Raw genomic sequence first — 25,967 nt, 5'->3', positions numbered from 1 at the left:
TCAACATGCAAAGTCACCCAGCCAACACTCAGACACATCACAGGTGCATACGCGTGTGAGTTCTCAGGTTACCTGTGCACATGCTCGAAGACGACTCAGGTGCTTCAAACAGGAAGTCTGCGCATCACTCCTTAACAGTTTCTATGTGCCGAGTTTGCAGGTTCTCTCCGAGCATGCATGGGCATAAAAAGACACTGAGTTCTAGATTTTCAAGCGTTAACTGGGCCCTGGTTGCAGAAAAGCACAATTCAAAAAGTTATTTTTAGTCTCTGACATAGTGTCAGAGGCGAAACGTGTGTGTCATTATGATTATCTGTATTAGCACTAGGATAACTGGTGTACATCAATCAGCTGAGATTGTACCGGATAAGCAGGTGTAGAAAAAGAAGGGATGAAATGAAGTAATTCAAAAAGCAATCTTGTTATATATCTAACTAATGAAAAACAAACAGTTGTACAGAACACAATACTACAAATTTGGTAACAATTTACTTGAAGTTTTATACATAAAGGCTGACATTAATAGGACATGACACCTGTCATTAGCATGAATAAGGTGTCATGAAGGATGTCATTAAGTGTCATTAGTTACCCAAACCTAATCATAACCCTACCTAACTAGCCCCTAATCCTAAATTACATTAACCTAATCTTAACCCTAGGTTGCCCTAACCCCAACCTTACCCCTTAGATACCGCCACCCAACCCAAAAAATGCCAACATGCTCTAAGGTAGTGATAATTTAGGGAACAACACTTAATGAAAGCCTACCTGACAACTTATTCATGCCAATGATAAAGCACCTCTAGGATGTTACATCACAGGCTTGGGAGGCCGCAACACAAACAGGGCCACACAGAACTAATGGTTTTCAAAGTATTTATTAACAAAAAGTTCTGAAGTAGCAACATAACAAAACAATAGGGACTTGAGATCAACAGAAACACTATAACGGGACTATCAGAAATCTCCAGTCCAAACTAAAATAACAAACTTACACAATGTCGAGCTGAAGGAACTCTCCCCACGTTTGCTGCTGGTCGAATGTTGTTGTGCCTCCTTTCTTCTGGTCCTCTCAGCCTTTTATACCTCTCCTCCTCCCTCTCCACCTGATTACTGATTTGAATCAGGTGTGTTAGGTGAGAGGCCAGGAGGCACCAGCCATAACACTAATGACAGCGTGATGTCAGACTTATTTATAAAACTTCAAGTAAAGTGTTACCACAAAATCTAATTTACTAAAGCTGAAGCTTTTAAGAAATAATCACAGATAAAACAAAAAACAGGTGTAAATGATGTACAGCAGTTATTTCTCACAACGATCACAAACACTGCACAGGGATGTGTTGGCCAGCATTTTGATGTCAGTGTTCAGCTACTACAGTATGTGAAATCCAAGACACAGCTTGGCCGTCCATTGTTCACTATAAATGTTCATAGCAGTTTCCTAGATGGGGGTGACGCTGAGATCCTCTGACAGGGAGAATCCAGAGTCTCTGTCCCGGATTGTTTTTTCTGCTTTGGTGTGTCGCTTCACGTCCTCGTGTCCATAGCTGGCATGTCGCTTCAGCAGAAGCTTAGGCATGCAGGACGAGGCATTATGGAAACCTAATGCCTTCCCCAGGCTGGAGCTGGTGTTTGTGGAGGCTTGTGGAGCTTTGGGCTCCACCAGAGGCAGACTCTCGGCCTTGTAGCTCTGCTCGTCGTAGGCGTAGTTGACTTTGCCGCAGGGGAAACTCTGCAGCTTGGCGAGGTCCGATCCAGCCTTCGCGCTACCAGCTGTGGGCATTTTGTTAGATGACACGTTTGATGCAGCCTCAACCTGGCAGGATGATGATGGAGAGGTGGAGGTGGGACTGAGGTAAGTGTTGCTGGTGCTGTCAGTCACGGCCTCAGGTTTCTGTGGAGCTGGGCTGCAGCTCTGTGTGTTTGTGGAGCTTTGGAGTGGCATGGACTGAGTGTGAGCCAGGGTTTTCTTTCCTCTCAAGTTTTCCAGAACCCAAGATCCGTACGTGGGGTTCCAGAGATTCTTTGTTTTGTTCTTCAACCTCTGGCTCCCAGAGGAGGAGCTGTTCCTAGAACAAGGTTGGTGATGAGGGGACTCAGGCTGCAGCCAGGGACCCCCCGCCGACGGACCAGCGGGGGCGGGAACTGGCTCGGCCCAGGACGGCTCCAGCACCTCACGGCATGACGTCACTTCACAGTGGACAGGGAGGGTTTTCTGCAGGAGTAGGCGGGGGTCGGTGGGCTGTGGAGGGAGGTGGGTGGAGCCCACGGAGGAAAGACTGAGCTGTGCTGGTGCATCCTGGGAAACAGGGTGGGAATCTAACAGCGGTGTGAGGCTGGAGGAGGAGGGCTCAGTGGGACGGATGACTCCATCATCCTCTGTGTTGGGACCATATTCCACTGGTAAAGGAGTGTTGACCACATCTGGATCCTGATGAGCAGAGTGGGGGTGAGCAAATATAAAAATAAATAAATAACGTGTGGTTGTGTGTGCGTTTGATGGAAAATACCTGAGTGCAGTAGTTGATCCTCTCCAGAATAGATGAAAAGTTGGGTCGGTGTTCAGGACAATGTTGCCAGCACTGAGTCATTATCCGATAACTGCACAAGAAACGGAAGAAGACGCTTAAAAAGTCATAAAATCTATTTCAAATCATGTCAATTATGAAAGTACAAAGAAGGACAAGAGACATAAATCAATTTTATCTAATATCATTTTTTCTCATCTTGCCATACCTGATCATGTCTTTTCTCATCTCATCTTGTCTTACCTTAGCTTATCTTTTCTGATCATATCTTACATAACGATATTTCAGTTCTTTCTGGATCAGGCTCAGGTATTTTCATCTATAAGTCTATACTGTCAGTCAGTACTCACACAGGCCCTGGGCAGCCTTTGGGAGGATCCATCCTTCCCCCATTGGTCACAAACTCCAGGACCTCCTGGTTGGATTTACATGGATATGGCATGTATCCCAGTGAGAGGATCTCCCACAGCAGCACCCCAAATGACCTGTAGAGGGAGACACAGAGCAGTGAGTGAGAAGAAAGGTTAGAGATTAGCTGATTAGAGGTGAAACTGGAACATTTGTCAGGTTCTCTCTCTACATTTAATGAGGGCAAAATATACATTATATTCTATAGCATTACGTAGAATAAAAACAGGTACTTACTTTAAACTTTTCTATTTGAGACGACATCTTTCTTCCTGTCCTTTGAAATATCATTTAACATGGTTTGTCCTGTTTGATGGTGTCGTTTGATAAACGGATTCTTAAATGTACAACTCGTCTTTTTCAACCTCTTACGGTCAGTTTAGACTGGTTACACAAAGCTATTAAATCAGTAAGCAAGTTTGTGCTGGTCCATTCACGAGAATTGTATTTTTTACAGATAAAGACACATTATTTTTTAGAGTGTGGGATATTTTTCCAATTGAAAACGTGACTGAGATAAGCTCCAGCGGGCACTGCAACCCTGCAGCCACAGGACGAGTGAGTACAAAAGACAATATGAAATAAGACATGATTATTTATTACTATTTGGTAGTTTAGGTTAATAAAAATTCCAAGTTAAAAGTTCCAAATTTCAAGATGGTTACACTATATGAACTTATTGAACACCACAAAATCCTAACCGTAACTCTAACACACCCTCCCCAACATAAAGGTTAATATTTATAGACATGTTAGTGTTACAGTACATATATTAATACATAAAATGTATTCCCCCATGTATCCCTTAACCTTTATTTCTTATCACATGTACCCCTTAGCTCATGTTATACATTATTCATTTGTGTCTACAGGCTCGTCTAAACTCTTTCCTGTGTCTCGTCCAACATTAACCTTGAATTTGGGCCTTTTTATTCATTTATTACCTTCGCCAAGCGAAAAGTGAGCAAGTTAACAGCCAGTTGGCAAGATAACTTGAACATTTATGATGTTCTGCCTACCAAAATAAAATATATATATGTATCCCATTCATTTTCTCATCCACACTATGGAACTTCTTGTTGATGATGTCATAGGTTCTCTCAGAACACGCTGTTTGACAATTAATAATATCACTGTTATTTCAAATGCTAAAGGTATGAATCTCTTAGTGTATATAAAATCAATGTAGGACTACAACTTAGAGTGGAAATCACAATATGGGTGGGAATGAGATGCTTGATGAAGGTCTGCGCTCTCCGAGTGCTTTTCTAGTTTCTGATGTTTTGCTTGTTTTAGAGTTTGAACTTCACCTTTTGGTGTATTTTAAAGAGTTGTGCTGTAAATGATTACTGATGGATGAGAAAAAAGTCTGTGTGCATGAAAAAAAAAAAAAATTATATATATATATATATATATATATATATATATATATATATATCAAAAATAAACTGACAAATGTTCAGTTTGGGATATTAATAGATTAAAAAAAAGAAGCTAAATGGACATTTAGGGCATGTTAAATGGAGTTATTCTCATGCTTTTGTACCATGTGTCAGTCTTGCATGTGAAGATTCCCTCCATGAAGGCCTCTGGGGGCATCCATTTAACCGGGAGCATGGCCCGACCTCCTTTTCTGTAATAGCTGGCTCTGAGAGAGACACAAAATACAAAAAATACTGCGGTTAAAAGAATTTTATGTTCACCAAAGAAAGCACTTCAGGAGGGAAGCACTTTGGCCTGTTTTCACAGCATAAAGCACAGAGGGAGAAATAATGTAATGCTGGGAACTGCTTTTCAGTTTTCATATATGATTGGTGTTTTTTGATTAAACTTTCTTATTGTTCTGCTTACAAACCGGCATCTCTTCAGTGAAATTACAAAAAAGCTTTTATAACACTGTGCTACAGACCTGTAAATATCTCGTGCCATGCCGAAGTCTCCAATCTTTGCTACTCGCTCTGGTCCCTGACATGCTAGCAGGCAGTTTCTGGCAGCAATGTCTCTGAAAAAGTCATCAAATATCATTATTAAATGTATCTGTAATGACATTCCTCCCCACTAATCCCAAAGTAATATGATAATATATCTTGGCTGATCTGGTTTTATTTTTATTGCTATATTTATTTCTTATTTGTCAACAGTAGCAACACACATGCAAAAATCATTTGGGGGTGATTGTTTGAGTTTCATTTTCAATTTCATTTTCATGAATCACAATTTAAAAATCTATAACAAGACTGAAACAGGCAGAATCAAAAATGCTTAAAGGCCCAATGTAAATCATAATATTCAAGATACCTTTCATAAATAATACACACAAAAGAAATGCAATAAAGTACATTTGAGTTGCCTTTTTCAAACAATGCAAAAAAAAAAAAAAAAATATATATATATGCATATACTGTATTTATACATATACTTTCTTTTATATACATCATTTAACAAAGTACATTTATTACTCTTACAAAGATCTCTACTGCTTCACATAACTTTCTAAAATATATTGTGACATTTTCTTTTTCAAAATAAATAGTGTGACACATTTTTATTTCTTTATCAACATTACCTCACAGTTTAACCCCTATAAACGACAGACATCTTCATTTTAGTTCCAATCTTGCTTTTGGTAAAATAAACCAAAATGTGTCTCCTTGTATTGTATTTGCTGGTCTGTAGTGTGAAGTAAGAGTGTGACGATATCTCCATACGGCGATATTTTTCCGCATGATTGATTATCGATATGCTCGATAGTATTTATTTTTTTTTTTCCAAAAACCTTTTCTGATTTTTCACTAAAAGGTAGGTCTTCACAAAAAAATTGTCACTGTTCGTTGAAGGAACCAATATATTGTTTACTGGAATACTGCAGTTTACTGGTGTCACTGGTAAGAAAGACCCTATTTTTTTGTTTACAGAAAGTACTATTGGAGATACTTATATGTTTACATTGGTATGTTGACACTTATTTACAGAAATGTTGCACGAAAATAGTGTCACTGTTCATAGGACACTTTTTCAATGTATTGTCTTTCAGATATAAAATAAAAATTGTATTTTTTCACTTAATCTTTTTTTTCTTGTTATGTCAGATTATCGTAGATTGATTTCGGACTAATATATCGATAATCGCAGTATCGCCATGTCCTTTGTATCGCGTATCGTGAAGTACCCAGAGGTTCCCACCCCTAGTGAGAAGTATTTTTGAATGCCGTCTGGAAGAGCATTTATTTCAGCTTTGAACATTATCTGTGTTATTTCATAATAAACAATATCTTAATATTTCATATGGCCTTTTATTTGCAATAAAACAATATCATGAACAATGTTCTTAAAAGTGGTTCCCCAGAGTTCTACGCAGTATGTCATATATGGAAGTATCAAAGTACAATAAATTGTAAACAAGGAATTGTAATTAAGTAAATATTTTTGAGGTGTTTTTGAGATTATTGTCTTTATATAATTTATGCGTTGCCTCCAATATAATTTGGAGTCCATTATGATTCCCAAAAACTTGAAGAAACGCTCAATTTTATTTCCATTTATTTCTTCAAATACCTCAGTTTTGGTTCCAAAAATCATAAATTTTGTTCTTGCAATGTGAGGTGATAATAACGTTCATATGTTCATTGTGAACCTGTGTATGAAGTGGTTCTCCTCCAGATATCGGCAGCCATAGGCGATGTCTCTGGCCATCTGCAGCAGCTCCCTCATGGTGAGCGTGGAGGTCTGACCCTAAATACAGCAATGTCAATTTAGTAAGACACACATGCACACGCACACACACACGCACACACACACACACGCACCACTCGTGGTCTGTTCTGTCTCAGAAAGCTCTTCATGTCTCCTCCAGTCATCAGCTCCAGCAGGATGAAACGTGGCAGGATGTTCAGGCTGACGCCGATGCAACGCACGATATTCTCGTGGCTGAACTTACTGTGAAGACAAATGGAGAACCGCTGGCTTTTAAATGAGCTTCTTTGCACTTGGATGGAGTTTTATGATTATCATATAAAACATGTTTTAAGAAACAAAGAAAGACACAGAAAAGACACAACCTGTGCTATTTTCTGACTGTACTGGGACAGACGTTAAATGCAGGATTTGTGTGCATGCACAAAAGGTAGGAAAAAAGGAATACATAATTATAATCATGGCGATATGCAGAGGTGAAAGTAATGGATTACAAATACTGACGTTACTGTAATTGAGTTTGTTTTATGGGTACTTGTACTTTTTTGAGTTTATTTCTAAATCAGTAATTTTACTTGTACTTAAGTATGTTTTAAAAGAAGTAAAGTAATTTGTTACATTTCTACACCCAACCGTTACTGAGTTAATTATTATTTTTAGTTTTAAAATGATCAACGGACATTGTGAAACTACAAATAAATGAATTGACCAGACAACAATGAAACGCATCACATCCTAGCCGACCAATCAGAATAAACAGCCTTGAATGTCAGTTATTTTCTCTGTTTTAGAGTTCATAAATGTAGCTATACTTAGAGCCTGATATTCTTTTTTTTTTAAATTTTGATTTAAATTTATTGTTATTTTATTTAATAAAGAAATTATTATTATCATTTCATACGGATGCCTTTGTGGGAAAAAAAATTAAATTCCAATTGTGCGAGATTTCATCTCTTCCTTTTTAATTGTATACATGAGATGTTTACCAAAAATAAACATGGGGGGTGAAAAATAACTAGTCATTTATTTTTACTTTGAGTATTATTCAATTGAGCTACTTTTTACTTGTACTTGTACTTGAGTAGGCCTTTTCTTTGTTTTTCCATGCAGCGTAAAGCATACTTTATTTTATTTGTTTTAGGAACAAATAAAGGATAAAACTATTAGATTACAATATTATATGAAGCCTACCATTCCACGTAGGCCTAATCTTTTCAAAAAAACATATTGAACTAATAATGTTCACGAGCAATTTTGAATCACACTGCGTTATTTTCTTCAGATGAAAGCCAAAGCAGGGATAGTGCAGTGACAGCACAGGGCTACTCTAGCTATTTACACATCTGGCTCCAGCTGTTTTTCTCCGCTGTGTCAGCTGTAACATCAAGTGAGGTGATGATGCACGATGACGAGTGTGTGTGTGTGTGTGTGTGAACACAGTGTGTGTGATGGACGCTGGCAGTAGGCAGCACCTCATTATTAGAGCCTCCATCAGGAAATCCATTTCATCTTGTTCAGAGCAGATTTCCGGAAGGGTCTGTGTGGAGCAGACAAAAGAAGGAGGCAGTTTCAGCTGTGCATTCCATTGTCAAGAATAAATATATTATCTGACATAATCAGCAGAGTATTGTGAAGCAGGGAAAGTCATGCACAGTTCACTCGGTGCTTGCCTCTTTGCACTGCACAGCTTTTAAAGCCAAGGACCTTATTTTATGTAACTAGTACAGTGCCTGTCGGAGATATGTATTCATAGTGACATTAACAGGATTTCCACAGTGTAGATGGGGGAAAATGGGATTTTTTTCGTTTCTTTTGGTAGCCAGAACATCACCAAAATGTAATCAGCTGTTCCATGACCCATTATCAACATTTCCTGAAAATTTCATCAAAATTCGTTCATAACTTTTCAAGTTATTGTGTACAGACAGACAGTGTCGCACTACATTAGCTTAGCATTAGCATTAGCATAGAATAGAACACTGATGATGACGTCACAGTTGATGACATCATCAGTGTGAACATTCTTGGAACACTGATGACATCACTGTTGATGACATCATCAGTGTTCTAAAACAATGTTTGACAGGAGTTCCACAGTGTCCAAGTTGGTTTTGGAATGACCAAATTACTCCAAAATTACAGATGCACACACTCGGGGTATGAGCAAGCCGTTGACAAAGTTTCAGGGCGATCAGACGCTGTGTCGGGGAGATATTTGCTCCACATGCACACACGCACACAGACGTTCCTTGCTTTTATAGATAGGTATTACTATTGAGTTGAAATGGTCATCCCCAAAGTCAAATAAAAGCATGGTTATGTTTGCAACTGCAATTTTTTTTTGGTGTTCATTCCTTTCCAAAAATATCGTATTGTGAGTCCATTCATCTATCATCTATCGCGGGGGTGTCAAAAATCATTTCAGTTCCAGGGCCAGTTTTTAGTTTTTCCAGGTTTTAGGTGGGAAAACGAACAATTTCAACATTAATGTGCCCAAGTTTGCACTTCCAGTTATAAATTAAAAAGTCAGTATGGAAGAAATCAACAATATCTTAGCAATAAGTGAGAAATACTTAAATGTAATTTGATTTTTTGACAATTTGTATTTAATTTGGGGAGATTTTGTGCGATAATTTAAGAAAAAAATTGAAGGATTTTGGAAAAATTTCTTTCAACAACAATTTCCAACTGAATTGTTTTGTATATTTACACAATGATTAATATTTTCTCTGTCATTTTCACATTCTCCTGCGGGCTGAATCGGACACCCCCAGAACATGAGTTTAACACGTGTTCTATCGTATCATAAACTCAGTGTATCGTCCTACCGCAGTAAATAATAATAATGTGACAATCTTTAAATGGGATGTTATCCTTCATCAATACAAACATGCTCATGAGTTTCATAGAGAGTGAGCTGACCTTTATGGCCACCTGCATTCGACTGCCATCCCCACTCATTCCTAATATTTGTCCTTCGTAGACTTCTCCGAATGCTCCGTGTCCGAGAGCCCTGAGGAAAAAAAACCCCCCAAATCATCAAAAATATGAAATTATTAAAATATAAATGTTCAGAGTTACTGCTGTAACTGTAACCTCCAAGTCAACAGAACATTACTCGTGTCCCTTTCAGGATTTGATGGCGCGGTAAACATGAGAACCTGCAAACTGTTCAGAGGACCAAGTTGTTCATTGTTATAAGCCAAATACAAAAATTGCTTTGCTACCCTTTGCCCATTTTTTTTTTAACTCCACAAATCCTATAATCCAGGAGTCACCAACACGGTGCTCGCGGGCCCCAGGTAGCCCTCATGGACCATGCTAGGGGCCCTCAGAAACTCTAGTCACCAATGAGTTCCATGTAAAGTCTGATTTGCTTTCCAGGATTAACAGTCACAAAGAAAAAATCAGATGACAGATGGAATTAGTACTTAGTAGAGTTAAATACTGCTAAAAACTACAGTTTTTGTATTAAATTAACCATCTTTTCTAACCGGTAGCCCTTCGGACTATACTATACTATGAAGTACCTCACAGTTTCAGAAAGGTTGGTAATCCCTTTACTTTACTAACTCACATAATTACACAAGGTTTCACAGTCAAGTCTTTGTGTCTTAAAATAGATCAAAACAAGAATACACGTGTTTTAATTTGTCTTGCCTGAGAAGAGTGATGTTCTTGCGAGGGACTTCCTTTAGTTCGGAGAGTGACGATGCGTTGCCGGCGAAGCAGTAGTTGGGGTTGTAGTCGGTCATGATGGTGGAGGAGCGGATCTTACTCAGCTTGTACTGAGGGCTCTGCAGACGCCCCCTGACAGCGTGCAAGTAATTCTTCCTACGATACCACACTGTGGACGCAGGCAGGACAAGACAAAGGAACAAAGCTTTTAGCTTAACGACTGGAGCTCAGATTCTTTCCAAAAACCATCCTTGAATGTAACGAGTCGAAGAAACTCCCTTACTGTGTAGTGTAGTGTAGAAGCCAGGGTCGGGGTCAATTACAATTATAATCATGTAATTGATTGTTAATTGCAATTATGACATGATTGAAATAATCTCTTACTGGTACACTCATATTGAAATTGTAATTGAGTTCATATAATTGACTTTGTAATTGTAATTGATATGGGCATTCTATAAAAACTTTCAATTAAAATTGAATGAAGTACAGTTCTGTGGCTTACACACATGCGTAATTATTGAATTATGTTTCATATCAAATTTAAGTATCAGTTCTCATAGGAGTCATTTTGCTATTTTAAAAAAATATTAAAATCTAGGGGTAAACGGACATAAAAAAGGCTTAGACGCCAACAATATTAATACCAATTTTTTAATGGATTAGGAAGCTGAACAACTTCTTTTTGGGGCCCATTCATAAAGTCACCATTGTTCTATGAATCTGTGATAACCACCACATTTTTTTATTTATCTGAATAATATCCACTGTTATACAGTATGGCGCAAATTATTATTTGCGCCATACTGTATATACTTAAAAATGTAACACGAAGGTGGTGAAATTGGATTTTAAGGTAACCAAGAGATAAAACAAATTGGATGTTTTTAGTGTGTTTTACAGCTGATTATGCTAACAGAAAGCTAACACAAGAGGAAGGTTACATTTTATAGGCTTATTTATTTCAGGCTCAGTAATTGTGATGAATTGAATTGTAACTTTAGTAAATGAGAACATAATTGTAATTGACTTTCAGGGGAAAAATAATAATTGTAATTTAAATTGTAATTGGAAAAACTGTAATCATAATTGAGTTGTAATTGAACATGGATAATTGATGACATAATTGTAATTGAAAAACGTAGTTGACCCCAAACCCTGGTAGGAGCGATAACACAAGGAGGAATTGACCTCACTACAGTAGCTTACACAGTTAATACAATATATATACAATATATTATATTACAATCATTGTGTTTCCATGTGACTCCGTAGTTTGGCTTCAGCTCCAACAATAAAGGCGTTTGTGCTCAGCTCGCTCTGAAATCACTAAAGTCATCATGTCTGTTTGTGTCACTTTGCAAGACTTTAAAACACATATAACATGTATAACTGGGTGGTGATGCTATTTCATCTGACCTGTTCCAGGGTGCAAACTCTCCTTGGTTACTACTCCTACATAGGGCTGGACCATATGGATCAAAACTCTTTTCTCAATATTTTTTCTCGAAATGGCAATATACGATAACTCAATAAAGTCTTACAAGAAAGATAATTCTGGGTTATATTTGCAGATGTAAAATGCCACACAGGCACTGTTGGGTTTTTCTCCTATAAGGCAGTGTTTCTCATACGGGGGTACATGTACGAAATGGCACTACAGGAGGTACGTGAGAGAGGGAGAGAGTGGAACATTTGACCGGAAATGATAAAAACAATCGAAATAAATCTAAAGGAGCCACTAAATCAGTGTTTTTTAACCTTGGGGCGGGACCCCATGTGGGGTCGCCTGAAAATTCTGAAAAATTTAAATAGATTTTTTAGTTTTTTGAATCATTATTCTTATTTTTTTTTTTTTATTATTATCATTAAAACAACACATTTTTATAATTTTACTTTGTGAAATATAAATCTAGTCGAACTAAAGTGCAGTAAAAAAAATTATATATATATATATATATATATTTTTTTTTTTTTTTGAGCTCAAACATGATCAAAAACTAATTCTAGAAAAAAAATATCTTTGGGGTCATCAGAAAATCTTGACATCAAAATGGGGTCACGATCCAAAAAAGATTAGGAACCGCTGAACTAAATACTGTTTAATTCCACTTATTTACAGAGATTCTTTAAAATGTGTTATCACTCGTTCATTCCATCATTATGCTTTATGGATGTTTTTAAATAGTTTTCTAAGCAAAATGTTGTAGTCGGACAAAGTACTTGGATTCAGAAATAAAAAAAAGGGGGGTACTTGAGCCAAAAAAAGTTTGAGAACCACTGCTATAAGGGACCTCACGTGTGAGTGAGTTCTGTAGTGTGGCTTGTTTAGTTGTTGGTCTGGGTTAGGACACACTCAGCAATCTAGGTGACTGTGCCGAAGAAGCAAAAGCAGAAACTAACAAGTATTTTAATAAATAAATATTGATATTGGCAAAACTTGAATTTTCTATATCAGCAAAATAGAAATACTGATATATCTGGATATATTGCCCAGGCCTACTCCTACACTGTCTGTGCCAGTGAGCTCTAACTCACCCGCCATGGAGGCAGCTTACGTCCCCGATGCAGGTTGGTAGTCTACCAGGGAGGGGGCGTTGCGTGCAGGTAAGTGGTGCCGTCGAGCCATCGCCCGGTGCAGATGCTAGGGACTCAGGGGTTTAGGGCGGGGCCAAAGGAAGGAGGAAGAGGAAGCTGGGAGGAAATGGAGCGCCCAGGAAACAGACTACCTCCCTGCATGGGGGAGAGCTCATGTGAAGAGACACCATTAACCTGAGTAATGTGTGTAATGTGTGCGTGTTTATGTGTTTGTGTTATTCTGATTTTTTCGACATTTTAGCAGGAAAAACCAAGATCTTATGACCATTTTCTAAATGACAGTTTGTTCTATTCAGGTCACAAATGACGTCAGAGCTTATCCCCAGAAGACTAAGAATCCCTCACTTTGCATTTACTATTATTACACCTCATAATGGTGCATATATTATCTACTGACTTGTCCTTTATGCTTTATAATAGTACAACTAACTTTCTCATGTTTCAACAGCCAATGTGCATTTAATGATTAACAACAACATGTGATTATGGCTTTTTTGCATAAGAAACACATAAGTTCTACAAGCAGAGATGCTTTAGCACGACACTGATTCTTGTCCTTGTTTTAACTTTCCAGTAAATCCATAATTTACAGATGTGTTTATATTTTTTCAATTATTTATTTGAAAGGAGAGCTTAAACATTTTCAAAAAACAAGACAAGTACATCGGTTTAAGCGGAAAGCTCGTTTCTAACTCTAGTCCTGAAGACACACAATTGTAATGTAATGACAAAAAGATAAAAAATAAAACTTTAATAATAGTATTACTTTTGGTGACTATTTTCCTCATAGCCCCGTGAATACCATCTTCAAGGCAAGTTGTGTCTAGAAAATCGAAAACATGCTTGAGTCCCAATGCCAAGAGATAAAGAAAAAAACGGTTGTAGCTCCTCCATTTGTCAGATGAAAGCTTGAGTTTGGTAAAATGCAGTTTTAAGAGTCTCCCTGTTCCAACACACATCATTGTGTGGATTCAATCACAATATTACAACCTGTGGCAAGTGCAGTAAAGGGAGTTTTTTATATTAATATTTCATCAGTTAGAGTAATGGTTCCCAAACTTTTCACAGTTCCGTACCCCTTCAAACATTCAAATGAGGTCCCCTTAAATCTCTAGTAATTTATAATAACAAAAAATTCTGATTAAAAAATTATTTTTAAAATACATTTCAATTATTATTCTTTTTCAAATTATAACACCACACACACAAAATAATCTTCAATAACTTTATTCTATGCTTTCACTTTCTTAAATATAAAATTTTGTTCGAATAAAATGCATCTTGTCACTTTGTGCACTAACAAACATTATCAAAAGCTAATTCTAGAAAGAAAGAAACGCCAAAAAATGTGTGATTAATATGGGGGTCACGATAATTTTAGCTAACCTTCGGGGATCTATTGAGTCAAGGCTTAAAGGACTCTTGGTAGTAAAAAGATCCATTTAAATCAGGGGAAGACACAAGGTGGTCCAAAAGTGACATAACTCTCCTGGAAGTTCTCAGAAAGACCTCAGCCATGACATCTCCATCTAGCCAGCTGCTTCTTGAAGCCCCGGCACAACGTGAAGCTCCATTGTTCCATTGAAGGAAAAAACATCCTGGATCATGATGGCACTCTTCCACAGTGCTGCTTAGAAAACATCTCAGGTGGCATCCTTTTGGCGTACAAGTAATATTGAAAGCTATCAGGACCATCAAGATAAAATATGTTCTTGTCAAACAATTAAACTTTCTTTCACCATCTTCCACATGTTTGGTGCTCCCGTACAAACTTCAAACAGGTAATTTTGTGGCATTGAAGGATCTAAATCCAAATGAGAACATTTTGGGATGGTTGGCAAGGGAAATTTACAGAAATGAACATAATTTCTAGACAGTGAAAGTTCCCATCTCCTCTGGGAACACTCACAACAAGCATGCCAAACAGAATGGTGGACCTACTCATTACTGAATCCTTTTTAGACACTTTAAAACTTTTTTTAAGCTGTGGCGTTATTGATCTGTTGACAAACAGCTTATTTCAGTTATATTGTTGTTTTCAATAAATTGTCAACTCAAAACTTTCTTCTTTTTGTATTTTAAAGCTTTACTTGGAACTACCTTGAGATCCAACAGTGGAAAATGCAATTTTCGCAATTATGTAACTCGTCTTAGGATATTGATCAGGAATGTAATAGATGGATGACAGATTGATAGACAGATAGACGGACGGACGGACGGACGGACGGACGGACGAACGGACGAACGAACGAATGGATAGATAGATAGATAGATAGATAGATAGATAGATAGATAGATAGATAGATAGATAGATAGATAGATAGATAGATAGATAGATAACTGCTTTTTAAGCCAATTAGGTACTTTGTTCAATCCAAACTCCAGAGTGGGTTTACATTGTCAGGTTCTTAATGTTCAAGCCAGAGAACTGAGTGCAACCAATATTTTCCAAAGATCATCCAAAGACTCTGACATCATAACTAATCTGGTCTCAGTGTGGGAGTAGACAGTGCTGAGCTTTACTTGACACTCTGTTCTTGTAGTGAGGTTAGAGAGAGGATCAGCAGCTTTAACGTCAGTGTCAGGATTCCCTTCTCAACCATTTGCAGTTTATCCAAAAAAAAACCCAAAGGTGGCAAAACATTCCTCGCTTTCTTGTGCTAATGCAAAAATGACTTCCAGGCTTTGTTCATATCTGTGTAATCCTCTTCAGTTGATAAAGCATTATGCACAAGTCAACATTACAGTATATTTTGCACACAAGCATCAAAAACTACTGCTAAAATAGCATCAAATGCCATCTTATAAGAAGTTAATTGTCAGATTCAGACTGGGGCCCTCACCTATCTTCAGCATTCCCAAGATTTGAAGTCTTAAAGACATACACACAAGTCAAATTAAAGCTGTGTAACAATAAGCTGTTAATTCCCTAAACAATGGTTATAAAAATCAACCAAGAACCAAGTGCAAAGCATTTTACCGGATGTCAAGCTGATTAAAATGAAACTGAAAAATACATTAGCTATTCAAAAGAAGAAGAAAAACACACACTTTAGTTCCTTAACACTCACAGTGTATTATTACTAAAAGATTTCTGCACTAGCTTGAAGCTACATCAGAAACAAAAAATGCCCACGATTTGTGATTTGTGGCAATGACTGTCTTTTCATGCCCTTCAGTTCTCCTAAACTGTTGTCCTCTCAGGTTTGTATCATCCCAATTCTTCTCGTTAATGATTCATTATTGATGCTATGTAGAGTGGTTATTCTACTGCTGCACAGAATAGCTTATGTGGTATTTAACTTAAAGCTAGGGTAGGCGATTTTCTCAAGATACACATTTTAAGTTTTTGGTTGAAATTGTCTTTATGTCCTGACAGAAATTAAGATCTTATGTGCTCTGAAAAAGGAACGAAGAAAATCCATCAACTGTAGCTCTAGCAGCTGTAAACCTGTAATAACTTCGACCAATGGAAAAAAAACAAACCGTTTTTTTTAACCAATCACGTCTCCCTGTCTCCCTACTTTTGAAAATCGCCTACCCTATCTTCAAGAAGTAAAATAATTGCAGACATCTGGTTTCACATCAGATGAACTGTCCATATTGTGCTCATTGTCAACGCCCTAATATTCCAAAACACATTGTTCCCAGCGCCGCTTTAACAGCCTGACACCAAGCCCGCGAGAAGAGTTACTGTAAATCAACACTTATTCAAGCTGTTCCTTTCTCTGCTGCACAAACAGAAAGCATGTGTGCGTCCAGCTGGGATCACAGCCGGTGGAAGGTGGAAGATACAGACTGAGCACAGAAGTGAAGGAGTCTCTTACTGAGGATGACACCAGCACAGACCAGTGCAATGGTGCTCACAGTGGTGGAGATCACCACAGCCAGAATCAGCGATGTCGACATCTGGCCTTGCGGAGCCAGGCCTTGAGGTGTCGCTGGGAAAATGTCAAGAAAAGACTTAGATTAATAGACGACTATTGTTGACATAGTGCAAGGGTGTCAAACTCATTTTATTCCGGGGGTCCAAATACGGAGCAGTTTGATCTCAAGTGGGCCACGTACTTTATGCAAGAAAATGAGTAATTCCAACATGATTGTGCCATAGTTTGCACTTCTACCTATACATAAAAAGACAAAATATGTAAGAAACGGACCATATCCAAGCAATGAGTGATAGATATCTGTCCAAAGAGGGTGTTCACTTTAAATTTCCTAGATTTTGTGACAAATTTCTATTTCATTAAGGGAAATATTTTGTAGTAATTTACGGAAAATTGAAAGTTTTTTCAACTGTTTAACATTAAAAATTACTACAATCATGTGATAGCAGGGCTTGGGGTCAGTTACATTTTTCAGTTACAATTACATTTTCAATTACCAATGTTCAATTACAATTCAGTTATAATTACATTTAGCAGCATTTTCTCCATTTGCAATTAAACTACAATCATTTTTTATCCTCAGAAAGTCAATTACGATTACGTTCTCAATTACTAAAGGTCAGTTACAATTAATCACAATTACTGAGCCTGAAATAAATAACCTAATAAAAGTTAACCTTCCTCTTGTGTTAGCTTTCTGTTAGCATATCTTATGATAACGCAAATACCTATTTATTGGTTAACTTGTTAGGCTTCCTAATCAATGAAAATATAGGTTTTTAAGTTTTTTAAAATGGTAAAATGTGGAAAGCTTGATATGAAACATATTTTAATAACTGTTAACTACATACATATGTGTAGAACTGTAACATGGTTCCCCAGTTTTGGGGAATTTTCATGGCATTTACAAATACAAAGTCAATTATTTGAACTCAATTACAATTTAATTATGACACCAACATTTTGTTGGTGTCATAATTACAATTATAATTAAACCATAATTGTAAATAACCCCTGCAAATATTGTTACATTTCAATTACACAATAATTCATGTTTTATCTGTTATTTTTAATTTGTCCTGCGGGCCGAACTGGATGCTCCAAAAGGCCTGATTTGGCCCCCGGGCCATGAGTTTGACACATATGATATAGTGTGATATTTTACATGCAAAATCTGATTTATTTGACACATCGTAGCGTTACGGGTCATTGACCTACCTAGAGCACTGATGCATGTGACGTTATCACTGGCGAGGACTTCGTCTTCGTCACAGAGACACAGGACCAGGTGAGTTTCTTCTTCTCGTTTGCAGCTCTGAGTCTGACAATGGCTGCAGTTCAGTTGAACCTTGATCTCACATTCCCCGTGACTCTCCATGGCTGGAAATAAACAGCATGTACAGAATAAGCAAAACCATCAGTAGGAACGCCACTTGTTTGATTAGCCACACAACAACCATGCTTATAGAGAAGTGTTTACACAAGCTGAAGTAAAGAAATACATGTTTGAAATTTAATTAACACATTTTTGAAGCAATGATAAAAATAATAATTATAATAATATTTATTTATTATTAAATAAATAAAAATATATTTATTAATATATTATTTATTTTAAGAGAAAAATGACTTATTCATAGCTTGAAATCCCCTTATTTTTTTGTTTCTTATACACAGAGGTGAAAGTAATGGATTACAAGTACACATGTTAATGTAATTGAGTTGCTTTTATGGGCAGCCTTCTTGTACTTTTTTGAGTGTATTTATAATTCAGTAATTTTACTTGTACTTAAGTACGTTTTAAAAGAAGTAAAGTAATTATTTACGTTTCTACACCCAACCATTACTGAGTAAATTATAATTTTTTGTTTTAAAATTATCAACGGACATTGTGAAACTACAAAAAATGAAAGTACCAGACAACGACCAAATGCATCACATCAGAGCCGACCAACCAGATTAAACGTAATGCATGTAGCCAAAACACCACTGAATGCCAGTTATTTTCTCAGTTTGAGAGTTAAAAGATTTAGCACCACTTTTGTTTATTTTGAGTTCCAATTGTGCAAGATTTTGTCTTTTCCTTTTTAAGTTCATACATTTACAGTATGCAAGGAAACCGTGACAAGATTTATTACCAGAAACAAAAAAGGTGGGTAAACGTAACTACTTACTTTTAATTTGAGTCCTGTTTAAGCTACTTTTTACTTGTACTTGCGTATTTTATGTATGACTTACTTGTACTTGTACTTGAGTACAATTTCAATCAAGTAACAGTACTTCTACTTGAGTATAATATATCAGTACTCTTTACATTACTGCTTATGCATCACTGATCAGGGTCATTGAGTCTGGAACTGCACTGTGGTCAACAACAACAACGACAACAGCATATCTTTCATGAGAACAAAAGTATGTCGATTGGCGCCAAAACAAATTGGCTGCATGAGGCTGTGAATTAGCAAACTGCCTGTGTAATGAGAATCAGATGGCTGGAAGTTTGAGCAAACATTGGGGAAAAAGAAACAACAGAGCTTATATTCATCCATTTGCACCCATGTAGTAAGTTTATAATCAAATTTGATTTGGTTTAAGTTTTTTCCATAAAGCCCTGATTCAGTTTTTGGCCGTATCAGCAGCATCTCATTGTTTTCATCAGAATATGATTTTGTTGTCACACTACTTCTGAATGCAATTTAACAGTCAAGTACCTGCTAAAGGCTGGAGGAAAATCTCTCCTGTCGGATGAATGAACGAGACCCCATTCTGGCCGTCGGCTGTGATTTCATCCAGCAGTGCAGCATCACCTCCTGACAAATAGATGCAAGCTGTGAATTCTCATATTTCTATTTATTGCAAAGTTCAAGGTAACATTTCAGATCAAATTACAATTTATGCTCAGGTACATTTCAGTCCTTATTCAATTAAACTGTTTATTGTTCTAAGGCAAGGCAAATTCTATTCTGAGGCTGACTGGGAGCCAGTGTATAAACTATAAAACTGGAGTAATGTGTTCTGATCTCTTTGTTCTGGTTAAGACCCAACCTACAGCGTTCTGAACCAACTGTAGATGTTTGATGAAGACCATTACAATAGTCCAGTCTGCTGGAGATAAAAGCATGGACCAGTTTCTCCTGATCTTTCTGAGCCATTAAACCTTTCACTCTGGAGATGTTCTTTAGGTGGTAGAAGCTGTTTTCGTGATAGATTTGATCTGACTGCTGAATGTCAGATCTGAGTCAATCAGAACACCAAGGTTTTTGACTTGGTCTTTAGCTTCTAAAGATCGAGACTCAAGATACTTGCTGATAGCAGTCCTCTTTTCCTTGTTACCAAAGACAATCACCTCCATCTTGACATGATTTAGTTAAAATAAGTTTTCACTCATTCAGCAGTTCATTTTTTCTAAGCAGTCACACAACACATCTATGGGACTATAGTCATCTGGGTTTAGTGATAGACATAGTTGTGTGTCATCTGTGTAGCTCTGATAAAAACCTTACGTAAAAATGTGTCCTAAAGGAAGCATATAAAGGCTAAATAGAAGGGGTCCAAGAACAGAGCCCTGAGGAACCCCGCAGGACATTGGTAAGCTGTCAGATTCAAAGTTTCTAATGCTCGCTCCTCCAAGTAGGACTTAAACCATTTATTACTTTTCCATTTAGTCCAACCTATGTTGCAATCTGTGCAAAAGAATTGTATGATCTACAGCGTCAAATGCAGCACTTAGATCCAATAGAATGAGAACAGATAATTTTCCTAAATCAGTGTTCAACCTTATGTCATTGATCACTTTGATCAGATCAGTTTCTGTGCTGTGATGAGAATGAAAGCCTGACTGAAATTTATCAAATATTTTGCTGAAGGTTAAGAAAATATTTACTTATCTTATTCTACCTATATATGTCTATGCAGAGGTAGTTTATCAAAATACATATCCATCTAAATTCACGACAGTATCACTGGTTTCAATTCATTGTGTCACAATCAGATTACCAAGGTTTTGGACTTGGTCTTTAGTTTTTAAAGATGGAGACTCAAGGTACAGCACAGCACAGACAATCACCTCCATCTTGTCATAATTTAGGAAACAAAGAGTCAATGACATTTTTAACTCAAGCCACTATATTCATACCTCTGTACCCTCCACCACCTCCTCCAGCTGTGCAGGCACCACCTCCACCTCCAAATCCTCCAAAGGTCGACCAGCTGAGCTTGGACTGGGCGAGCAGACAGGAGGAACCCCCCTCCGCACCTGCCACCAGAGATTTACCAGCCCATGGGAAAGGACTGGGAGTGTCGTTCCATCCACCCCCTCCACCTTTAAGCACATAAGAAACAATTACAAATTGATTAACTCTGAAAAAAAGTGGTTCAAGAAGTAGTTAGGACAATTAAAACGTGTCGTAAAAAAATCCTAAAGCCTTGAGCGGTACAATTTGTTGATACAGTATGTGTACGATGTCAGTCGATTGCTGTAAGGAGTGACTATGTCTTGGATGCTTTGCTTCTTAAGATCCTTTTCTGAGGCTTCCCAGGGTTAGTGTCGAACCTTAGTAACAACACTTGTCATCTAAGGAGCAAGTGGCAACATTGGCACGAGTCAGGCCTCACCGAAGATTGCAGATTCAGCATTTTGATTTAGCAGCAGAGGCAATCAGTGAGAGAGCTGGCACGCATTGGTTTGAGCCAGGAAATCAAGACAGTGTTCAGTGTTTGAAGAGCCAATCATACGCCTCAATTTGAATCCAACTGACACATCCAAAGGTTGTTCAGAATATCTACAAATACATGCTGATGTCAACTGACGTAGAATTGCATACACCTTGTATACAAAAATTAAAGGGTACCTGTAGTAAATTTTAATTGTAAGTTCAATCAATGATAAAATATAATACCAGATGTTTAGTCAGGATATTTTCTTTAAACTTCTTTGTAGAGCCGCCAGGAGGAGATAACTCACATTACATTACATTTAGCGCTGATGGTAGCTCGGCCAACAGCTAATTTTCTAGCAAATATTCCTCCTCTAAATTGCTTCATCAACCTCTCAGATTCATTCTCCGGTAAGTCCACTCTGCCCCCCACTCATCGGTGTAGTGCAGCATGATCTCTGTCATGTCTCGTCGTAAATAAATAGTGCAGCCGACTGCCGACTGTGGCCGCTCCAATGCGCAATTAACAGCTTCATACACATCGAAAGTAGCTCTAGCACACATCCTTGGGTTTTCCTTAGTAATAAATGAAGCAATATTAAAGAAAATGTGGAAAAAAGAACAACAAACACCTGAATGAAAAAGAGAATTAAAGAAATCTGGTAGGAGCCAAACTAAACACTGCCGGGGGGTCGCCCGTCTGCCCAGATCCCCGGCGAAGGGGGCTGACGGTGACGGTGGCGAGGTCAGGGAGTAGGGGGGAGCACCACCGACGTGGCAAGGAAGGCCAAGCACCGGGACTCCAGCGGCGCTTGTGGCCACTATGGGCGCTTGCGTGAAAGTTACCGGTCTATTGCCCCTAGTGGCCAAAAGTTGCACCTTTAAATTATGTGTTTTTTTTAAACAAAATGTGCATATATTTAGTTTATTGGTAATACATTAAACGCATTTAATGTTATATACATTCCCACTACAAGTGACTTTCAAGTTTTCTATACAATCATGGATTCAGTTCTTTTGTAATTATTTGAAAATAATGAACAGGTTGAATCCAGAGCTTTAATCACATCTGAAGGGCATGAAAACACTGGTTTTAAATCAGTTCCATATGTTTCTATGTGACTCTGAGCTACAAGTTTTCCCCGACACTCCAATCTTTATCTGTACAGCCTGACTGAGGTTTCAATAAGATGAGATGATAGCTATGAGGACTTTAACAGTCAAATGAGATTTAGTCAGAATGTTCCGGCAGGCATTTCCATGAAAAGAGGAAGTTCTTTCTGCACTACACTTCCTGTTCCAAAGGGAAAAAAACTGTCAAAACTAAAAACGCAAATCTCATAGTTCCAACAAAAAAACTGGTGTGTGAGAACAAACCCACAGATTCATCCAGTACGCTCTAAGTATTAACAGAAGAAACAGATTAGCTTTACATACTTACATGATGGCACAAAGATGAGAGAGAGTTCCCAAACTTTTCCCACTGGGGATTTGAAAAGTTAAGACCCACGCTAACATTTTTTAAATAGTTATTGGGTTATTGGCTCCATTACAGTTGATCTTTCAGTGGAAAATACAAAGTTCCCAGCACACAAGTGGCTGGTGGACTCTCGTTAGTGGGTCACAAGTACTGGAATAATATGCCTTGACAAAAACAAAAAATAGGTAAAACAAGTTAAGTTGTTTTATTTTGAAGGAAATTTACTTGTTTGGTAGGCCAATTATGCTTCCTTCACAATACATACTTGATTTATCTAAAGCAGCACTTTTTTTAATGATATATCATATATCTTTTTGTTAGATAATGAGAATAAAAGCAAATTCAGTAACTTTTTAACAAATTTTGATTGTATTTTAGGTTCAAACTGCTCCCATTTCCGAAGAAGGTTATTATTATTATTATTTTATTTATTTATTTATTTTTGACGGGATTATTTTATTTATCACTTTTGATGAGATTTTCAGTAAATGTCCAAAATGGAATGACGATTTTAGATGATCAAGATCAATATCCACTATCTAACATTTAGTTGACAATGCATTATGGGGGACTGCTATGGCATGCTTTCTAGTTATGGTATAAGATGAATATGAACATTTGTCTTTGATTGGCAATGTCATTTTATGTATATTAATTATTTTTATTGTTTTTTTACTATGTGAATGATTGCATGTTTTAATTGTGATAAATGAGCTTTCTGTGGAGTAGATCACTCTGTCCAACACAAATGTCTCCCCTGGGAGACTAATAAAGACACTTTGACTTTATTAGGGTCTCACCTTATTGTGAAGAAGGGTTGATGACTTGTAAAGCCATACCATTTGAGAAGCTTTGCTGTACCTTATAAAATGCAGACTTTATCTTGTTTGTATGGTGGCTATGGACATGAAATCACCTGCTGATGAGGTACTTGCTATGACATAAATATATCCATGAGTGGTTTGTGATAAAGCTTTGAAGTAACTGATCTAATAATCAAACAAATAATCAACTTAGCGATTTTTTTCTGAAAAATCGCTAAGTTGTTGAAATCGATGTGAAAGACTCAAATTGCATCAGATGATTTTGTACTTTGGGTACCTCAAGGAAATAAATGAACTTTGCACATTAAGTGACGGGACGTAATTGGTTTGTCTACCTGCTGCACCAGTTTGACCATTGGTGCTGGGAGCTCTACTGGTGTTCTCATATTGCTCTAGAGGGATGTGATCCAGACTGGACTCTGGATCCTCCATGTAGGCATTCCCTCCTCCACCGGCAGCGATGAGCAAAGGAACCAGCACGCCATTGTCCATCTGACAAAACAAAGAGACCGTTACGTAACTAACTCTCAACTTAGAGAACAAGGACTGAAATTATTAACAGGATCTGATATGAATTCATTTCTCTAGCCTAAAGTGCATTGAGCCTCTTTATAGGGACACATTGTAAGTTTTATAACCTTGTAGATATATGTGGCTCCTCCTCCTCCACCTCCACCTCCAGCCCACTCAGCCTCAGTGTCCACCCTGAGGTGTTCCTCAATCACAGATGATTCTCCCAGGCAGATACTCTGGGTTTGGAGATTCCTCTAGATCATAGATCAAAGAAACATCATGTTCCACATTTATTTAAATAAAAGCATGTATTCACCCAAATCAAGGCTCCTCTTTGACTTCAGGCTCACCCTACTCACCCCTGGACATGCGTCCTCTCCCTGGTGGCCCACCAAGATGTACAGTATATCTCCTTTTTCCAGGGGAAAGATGGCCGATATAAAGACGCCGTGGTTGCGCTTGTTGTGGTTTTTGGCACCTTTTCCTCCTGCTGCCCCATAAGCAGAAATCCTAAAGGGAGACCGTTGCAATATAAGAGGAATCAACTTTAGGTTCTAAAGCACATAGGAAACTTTACAAATAAGTAAACTTTAGACGACCTGTTTAGACCTGTTCTGTTCTATTTTATATATATATTCTGTGATACCAAATAGAAGATAAATATTTTTTTTAATTTAACTTAAACTTATCATTATACTTGTTTGTGGTAAATGCACTCAGTTAGTGCAGTCTTTCAGTTTTGTCCTTACGTTGTTGTTATGATGTGCTTTTATTGACCATGCCTCCTTTTACAAGAAGACAGTGATCCTAAAATAATGTTAATCTTTTGCATTACTGTTAGATTTGTGTTTGTTTACTTTATTTGTTACCAAAAAGCTTCTCCCACTATATAAAAAACCCCCCTAAAAACACGGAAGCCTAATGAAAATTGAATTACTCATAATTTATTGCTCAAGCACATAGAGAACATGCACATTTCGGCCTCAGGTCCACCCAGGTGGTCAAACCAGAACCTTCTTAATGTGATGTACTAGTACACATTACTATCTGAGACCAAGACATGCACGAAACCAGAATGCACCGAGACCAAGTCAAGACCAAGACCATAAAAATCCATTTTAAAAACCATGACAAGATTGAACAGTTGTCTGCAACTCTTTCAAAGCACGACATGCAACAAGCTCACATCTTGACTAATTTGTTCAACTTTATTCTTGCAAAAAAAAAAAACCCAAAAAAATCCTTGTATGTATTTGATAGTTTCTAATAAGTCCACAATTATTTTAAATGTTTGAAAATAAGAAAGTATATGTTAGGAGGTAATTATGACTAGAAATAACATAGAATGATGTCCAAGTCTGAACTGTAAAACATTTCCAAGTAGACGGCTAACGCTAAACGTTTGAAGTCACATTAAGACATTAATTGATTAGGAACAGTTCCCAGTGCTTCTCCTTATTGTCACATAAATACTACAAAACAACTATCTATCTACTCCACGATTAATATCAGAATCAGAAAATACTTTATTAAACCCACAGGGGTTTAAAAACGTAGAACGGCAAAGAGCAGCATATTAAAAACAACACTAATATTAATAATTATACACACGCAGAAAAATGAGCAAGACTACACAGAGAAAAAGTGCAACTGAAAATATACTATAATATAATGAATAACAATATAATATGCAGTAT

General features: G+C 37.4%; 1 protein-coding gene across 2 annotated transcripts in view; it reads right to left on the bottom strand.

Moving 5' to 3' along the window:
* Window positions 1-862: 862 nt before the first annotated feature.
* Window positions 863-25,967, bottom strand: part of ltk (leukocyte receptor tyrosine kinase) — a 55,707-nt gene continuing 30,602 nt past the window's right edge. For both annotated transcript variants that reach the window (XM_028437613.1, XM_028437614.1), the window contains exons 13-29: window positions 24,630-24,780; window positions 24,396-24,524; window positions 24,093-24,249; window positions 20,934-21,119; window positions 19,510-19,608; window positions 18,017-18,178; window positions 16,739-16,852; window positions 10,296-10,482; window positions 9,558-9,648; window positions 8,108-8,172; window positions 6,749-6,878; window positions 6,577-6,674; window positions 4,852-4,944; window positions 4,489-4,590; window positions 2,885-3,019; window positions 2,517-2,607; window positions 863-2,437 (exon numbers count right to left, since the gene is read on the bottom strand). In XM_028437613.1, the coding sequence (XP_028293414.1) occupies window positions 1,448-2,437; window positions 2,517-2,607; window positions 2,885-3,019; window positions 4,489-4,590; window positions 4,852-4,944; window positions 6,577-6,674; window positions 6,749-6,878; window positions 8,108-8,172; window positions 9,558-9,648; window positions 10,296-10,482; window positions 16,739-16,852; window positions 18,017-18,178; window positions 19,510-19,608; window positions 20,934-21,119; window positions 24,093-24,249; window positions 24,396-24,524; window positions 24,630-24,780 (2,980 nt within the window). In that variant the 3' untranslated portion in view covers window positions 863-1,447. The remainder of the gene's footprint in view (window positions 2,438-2,516; window positions 2,608-2,884; window positions 3,020-4,488; window positions 4,591-4,851; window positions 4,945-6,576; window positions 6,675-6,748; window positions 6,879-8,107; window positions 8,173-9,557; window positions 9,649-10,295; window positions 10,483-16,738; window positions 16,853-18,016; window positions 18,179-19,509; window positions 19,609-20,933; window positions 21,120-24,092; window positions 24,250-24,395; window positions 24,525-24,629; window positions 24,781-25,967) is intronic.

The sequence above is a fragment of the Gouania willdenowi genome, chromosome 22 (genome assembly GCF_900634775.1).
Source record: "Gouania willdenowi chromosome 22, fGouWil2.1, whole genome shotgun sequence".
NCBI classification, from domain to species: Eukaryota; Metazoa; Chordata; class Actinopteri; order Blenniiformes; family Gobiesocidae; genus Gouania; species Gouania willdenowi.
Note: the sequence above shows the minus strand (reverse complement) of the source record. Positions and strands in the feature narration are given on the sequence as shown.